Here is a 6000-nt window from a genome sequence, read left to right as displayed (position 1 = left end):
AGACAGGAAGGGGCAGGTTCTTGTCAGGAGGGGGAAGGTTTCACACAGGAGGGGCTGGTGCCTGTCAGGGGTGGGCAGGTCGCTGTCAAGAGAGGGTAGTTCTTTGTCAGGAGGGGCCGGTCCCTGTTAGGAGGGAGCTGCTTTCAGTCAGCAGGGGCCAGGTTTTAGGCAGGAGGGGGCAGGTCTCTGTCAGGAGAGGGCAGGTCCCAGTCAGGAGGGGCATGTCCTAGTCAGGAGGAAGTAGATCCCAGCCAGGAGAGGACAGGTCTCAGCCAGGAGAGGACAGGTCTCAGTCAGGAGAGGACAGGTCTCAGGAGAGGACAGGTCTCAGTCAGGTTGGGGCTGGTTTCTGTCAGGAGAGGACAGGTCTCAGTCAGGAGAGGACAGGTCTCAGTCAGGTTGGGGCTGGTTTCTGTCAGGAGGGGCTGGTTCCAGTCAGGAGGGGGCTGTTCCCAGTCTGGAGGTGACAGGTTCCAGTCAGGAGAGAGTAAGTTTCAGTCAGGAGGGGGCAGATCTCAGTGGGGTGGGGGGCAGGTCCCTGCCCAGTCAGGAGGAGTTAGGTTGCAGTTTAAAGAGTGCATGTCCCTGTCAGGAGGGGGCAGGTCCCTGTCAGCAGGGGGCAGGTTTCAGTCAGGAGAAGGCAGGTTTCAGTCAGGAGGGGGCAGATCCCAGTAAGGAGGGGGCAGATCCCTGTCAGGAGGGGACAGGTTTCAGTCAGGAGGGGCAGGTGTGGGTGTGTGGTGTCTGTGTATAATGTGCAGTGTGTGGTGGGTACCTCTGGTGTATGTGTGCAATGTGATTTGTGTGTGTAGTGTGTGTGTGTCTGTACAATGTGATGTGTGTGTATAAAGTGATGTGTGTGTGGTGTGTGTAATGTGATTTGTGTGTGTATAATGTGCTATATGGTGCATGTGTGATACGTATCTGTGTGGTGTGTGTGTGATGTGTTATGTGTGGCGTGGTGTGTGTCTGTGTATAATGTCCTGTGTAGGTGGTATATGTGTTTCTGTGTATATAATGTGCTGTGTGTGTGTGGCATATGTGTGTGTGTATAATGTGATATGTGTGTATAATGTGCTGTGTGTGTGGTATGTGTGTGGTATGGATCTGTGTGTGGCATGCATGTAATGTGCTACCTATAGTGTGTGTGTGTCTCTGTATAATGTTTGATGTAGGTGCTGTGTGTGCTTCTGTGTGTATGTGATTGTGTGTGTGTGATGTGTGTGTGAGGGGGGAGTTGCCCTGTGTAATGATTCAAGTCCATGGGCGAGAGGATGGGATCATGGAGGCAGCAGCTGATCTTTAAAGAGGGGAGCGGGTTAGGATCCCGGTGTCCAGGGAGACTGTGGCCCTTGATGAGAGGAGTGGATGAGATCTGCTGGACCCTGAGGTGTCCCCACAGGCATCTTGTCCGCTCAGCTGGCCACACAGGGAGGCCTCAGTCCACACCTCCCATGTGCTGCTGCATGTAGTATAAGATCTTCCATGCTTCACGTTATAACGACTTCCTGTCTTCTTAGGTATAACATGATTTCAAAAGCTAAAGTCTGTAATTTTCATGCTGTCTGAAACAGCTTCTAGTAGAATTCGTGAGAAAATAATTTGAGTTTGGATTTGAAAAATAGAAATAACATTTGGAGAAAAGTATGCCTTGTGGCTAAATGATGTAGTGTCTAGACATCATTTTATGAGTAATTGTGTAGTACTTTTCCTGGTAATACGCGACTTTGTGTTTTCCTAGTTCCTGACGTCAGTCGAAATGGAGATCCGTTTGTAGCTACCTCCATTGTGGAAGCGATTGCGACTGTTGACAGAGCTATAAACTCAACCCGAACCCATTTGTTTGACAGGTATCACGGGGCTGTAAACACGCTGACCCTCAAATCACAGAGCTTTAGGGTGAAGGTGGGAGTGACTAAAGAATGCATGCAGTTCTAGTGTATGAATTTTGATTTGATTATCTGATGACCAAAATGTTTAATTTAAAAATCATGAACAACATGGGCACCAGTTTTCTGGGGGTTGAAATAACAGAAGGACGTGTGCTTTTCAAATAGAATTTGGCTGTGATCCATAACCAAAACATTCTTTGAAAATTTCAACTCATTCCTTTGGCTTATGACTACATGATTTGGCAAAAACAAATAGTTGAAAAGTCATTAGTGTATTTGTTCATGTTGCTGATCCCAAAGCAGTGTTTCTGCCTCTTATTTGAAATGCAATATCTGCGATTTTCTCTATTGACTTAATTAATTATCTGTTTTTAGTGTCTTCCGGTTTTTGTCTGTTTTGTTTTTGTTTTGTTGCCTCCACTCCGGATGAGGAAGGTATAGTACATTATGTTGTAGAAAGTAGCTGTAGAAATATTAATAGCAATGATTATATTTTTGGATACTGTGAATTTTATCTTCAGTAATCCGTTTCATTCTTCCTTTTTTTCCTCCCTAAACTCTGGTTAGCCGTCCTCGTTCTCCAAATGATTTGCTGGCCTTGTTCCGATATCCGAGGGATCCTTACACGGTTGAACAGGCCCGGGCAGGAGAAATCTTTGAACGGACATTGCAGCTCATTCAGGAGCACGTGCAGCACGGCTTGATGGTCGACCTCAACGGGACAAGTCAGTACCAAAGCCTTTTTCTTCCTCCTCCATGGCCTGAGTAATGGGGTTGAACACACCACAGTTAAGTCACATTCCTAGGGAAGAGTTCCAGCACTTTCTTTCCCACTGTGCTTATGAACTGTGAAATTATTTCCTTAAACTGTGAGCCCTCTTGAGCCCTACAGCCCTGTTGCTGTTACTTTGGTTTAATAGGAATCTCTGGGGGACGTGAAGTCCCTTGGAGTGCTGGTCAGGCTACAGCAGATCCACCTGGCCAGGGTGGGTTATGCAAGCCCAGTCTCTGTGCAACAAATGAGCCGTAAAGGAGGACTTGGCAGCGTGCTTGCTCCCTGAGTGACGTGGTGTCCTGGGAATGCGGCGCCATGCGTATTAGGAGGGTTGTTTCTGAAGAGTCCCTGGTCTGTGAAACCAGCTGATGAGATCACCTCAGGCTGGTGTGGAGATGCTCCTGGGGAAGGTATGTCCCCCACTCACTCTGCTCTGGCACTTTGCCATTGCCCAGTAAATTACAGATGCCTTTACATGTCATTATTGTCCTTGCTGGTAGTTGTACTATTGATGAACCCGTAGAGGACCCTGACTTTCTTATGTAAAATCATCATTTTCAGCAGCAGCTGGTTACTCTCAGTTCTGTGCGCGCACACGTGCACACACACACACACAGAGCACGGAGGAGAATGCAACAGTAGCTGTCCCTGTGGGATGAAAGAATTGCCTTATAATTTTTTAGTTTTCCAAATTGTCTTCAATGAGCATATCTTTTACGATTAGAGCAAAAAATGTTTTTCAGGGTTGAATGAAAGAGGCGTGGATTGAGACCTGTAGGATGATTTATCCCCGTCTTCGGAGTAAAGTGTTGCTCTGAGCCAGCCCCAACCTGTTAGGTTTTGGAGCCCTGTTGGTGCTGAAGCCCAGGCACCAGCCAATGCAAAACTGCGCATTCCACAGCTCCTACTTCCCAGTCCTCTCCTGGCCTCTTGTGGTTGGGGGCGGGGCGGGGCAGGGCAGGAAATACTGGGTTGGAGGCCTCTGAATGTTTCTGCTTTTCTTGATGGATGAAACTCCAGCCTCGCCTCCCAGGCACATTCTTGGGGAGATGCATCAGAGTCCATTTTGTTATTTCAACAAGTGTTTATTTGGCACTTTGTGCTTGTCAGGTGCATGGGGAGACTAGGATGAGAGGCACCAGGCATATGGGGTCCCAGCCCCTTCCCAAGTCCCTGGTGCCAGTCTCCTGGTAGAAAGGCCGTGTTCTCTTCTCCAGAGAATGAAGAGGGAAGTTACTAAGTGTAATTTCTTGCTCCTCCCTACCTTTCTTCATTTAGTTACAGGATCAGATCTTTAAATATTACTGTGGCAGCTCAGCAAGTGGGTTCTGCCGCCACCACAGAAATAAAGCCATCTGGAAACGTCTCCTTGAAGCCAGGCTGTTGGAAGTTGTTCCTTGTGAGGAATTGTATATCCATTGTGTGTCATTACATGCCAATTATAGAAAGATTTAGACTTGGGGCCGGGCGCTGTGGCTCACGCCTGTAATCCCAGCACTTTGGGAGGCCGAGGCGGGCTCACCAGGTCAGGAGATCGAGACCATGCTGGCTAACACAGTGAAACCCTGTCCCAAAAAAAAAATAAAAAATCCCAAAAAAAAAAAAAAAAAAAAAAAAAATTAGCCGGGCATGGTGGCGGACGCCTGTAGTCCCAGCTACTTGGGAGGTTGAGGCAGGAGAATGGCATGAACCCGGGAGGCGGAGCTTGCAGTGAGGCAAGATCACACCACTGCACTCCAGTCTGGGCGACAGAGCGAGACTCCGTCTCAAAAAAAAAAAAAAAAAGATTTGGACTCACAGAAAGGCAGAAAGGAAAAAGTAAACTCACCCCAACAATGTGAATCATTTTATACCTTTGCTGTTTACCTGAGCAGCAGTTAGATGCACATGCAGGCACTCATTTCTTCACTTACTCGTTCCACCTGCCTGTCAGGGCACACCCTCTATGCCAGTCACTGACCCGGGCCAGGGCCTACAGCCACAAACAGAAGAAATAAAAACCTCAGCCCTCAAAGATCAAACCGTCCAGAGAAATGCAGATGGGAAACCAGAGAGAGGTCCCTGCATATAAGAAGCCCCAGCAAGTGACCCAGAGAGAAACAGCAGGTGGGAGGTGGGTGGCGCCCTGGGTAGGATGGGGTGCTGTTCCTCATGGGCAAAGGTGACATGTGAGCAGGGACCCCACAAGGGTGAGGGGGCCTCCCTGGAGCATCTGAGGGGACCACACATGCAGAGGCTTGGAGGTGTGGCACATCTGGGCATAGTGGAACAGCAGGTGGTCAGTGTGGCTGGAAAGGGGGTGGGGAAGGGCTGATAAAGACATGGAGATTTGTGCTCCACCAGAAAGGGCCTAGGAGCTAACATAAGGATGTGTCATTGGCTCTGTATGAAATGGGAACCTTAGGGTTTCCTGCAGAGAAATAACATGGTTTGATGCATTTTAAAGCATCAGGCTGGGTGACCACCCCATGTGGGGTGAGGACAGACATGGGCAAACCAGCCCTGGGAAACTGGGGCCAGGGTCGGTGCCACCTGCTCTGGTTGGCAGGTCTGGTCTGCCTCTGAACCCATGGCCAATGCCATGGAAAAAGTGAACATTCTGGAGGAAAGCCCGGAGACCAGCCCCGCAGCCCAGCCAGGCATTTGGGAGGAAGCGCTTTTCCTCCTGGCGCTCTGCTTTCTTGGCTCTGTGGATGTTCAAGATTGATAATTCTGTGGGACTTCCTAAGAGTCGCTATGAAAATAGGGCCAGATGTTTCAGCTCACTGTTTCAGCCTCTGGGAAAAGTCAGACAGAACAGAACCAGGGGCTGAGGGGAGCCTGGGGTTCATGTTCCCTGCACAGACCTTTCCCACCCAACACACCGGGGTGTGTGTTTCTGACTTACTCTCCCCAGCCTGGAAAACGCCTCACTTCCAATTCTTTGCATTCTTATGTGGATGTTATGGACACCGCTCCCCCGCAGAAAAGGGGCTGTCTCTTGTTTGCTTTAAAGGTGTCCATTGTGATACCTGTGATCTTGACAAGCAGAAACGGGCTGGAGAAACTTTAGAAAAAAGAGGCAGCCGGGCGCGGTGGCTCAAGCCTGTAATCCCAGCACTTTGGGAGGCCGAGACGGGCGGATCACAAGGTCAGGAGATCGAGACCATCCTGGCTAACACGGTGAAACCTCATCTCTACTAAAAAAATAAAAAAAACTAGCCGGGCGAGGTGGCGGGCGCCTGTAGTCCCAGCTACTCGGGAGGCTGAGGCGGGAGGCTGAGGCAGGAGAATGGCATAAACCCGGGAGGCGGAGCTTGCAGTGAGCTGAGATCCGGCCACTGCACTCCAGCC

At 49.5% G+C, this 6000-nt stretch overlaps 1 protein-coding gene across 1 annotated transcript in view; it reads left to right on the top strand.

The window, feature by feature from the left end:
* Positions 1 to 6000, top strand: part of PXDN (peroxidasin) — a 111612-nt gene that overhangs the window by 87053 nt on the left and 18559 nt on the right. The window contains exons 15-16 of the mRNA XM_023192644.2: positions 1742 to 1850; positions 2460 to 2617. Of these exons, the coding sequence (XP_023048412.1) occupies positions 1742 to 1850; positions 2460 to 2617 (267 nt within the window). The remainder of the gene's footprint in view (positions 1 to 1741; positions 1851 to 2459; positions 2618 to 6000) is intronic.

The sequence above is a fragment of the Piliocolobus tephrosceles genome, chromosome 15 (genome assembly GCF_002776525.5).
Source record: "Piliocolobus tephrosceles isolate RC106 chromosome 15, ASM277652v3, whole genome shotgun sequence".
Lineage (NCBI taxonomy): Eukaryota > Metazoa > Chordata > Mammalia > Primates > Cercopithecidae > Piliocolobus > Piliocolobus tephrosceles.
The sequence above is the reverse complement of the archived record's forward strand: the minus strand, read 5'-3'. Positions and strand labels throughout refer to the sequence as shown.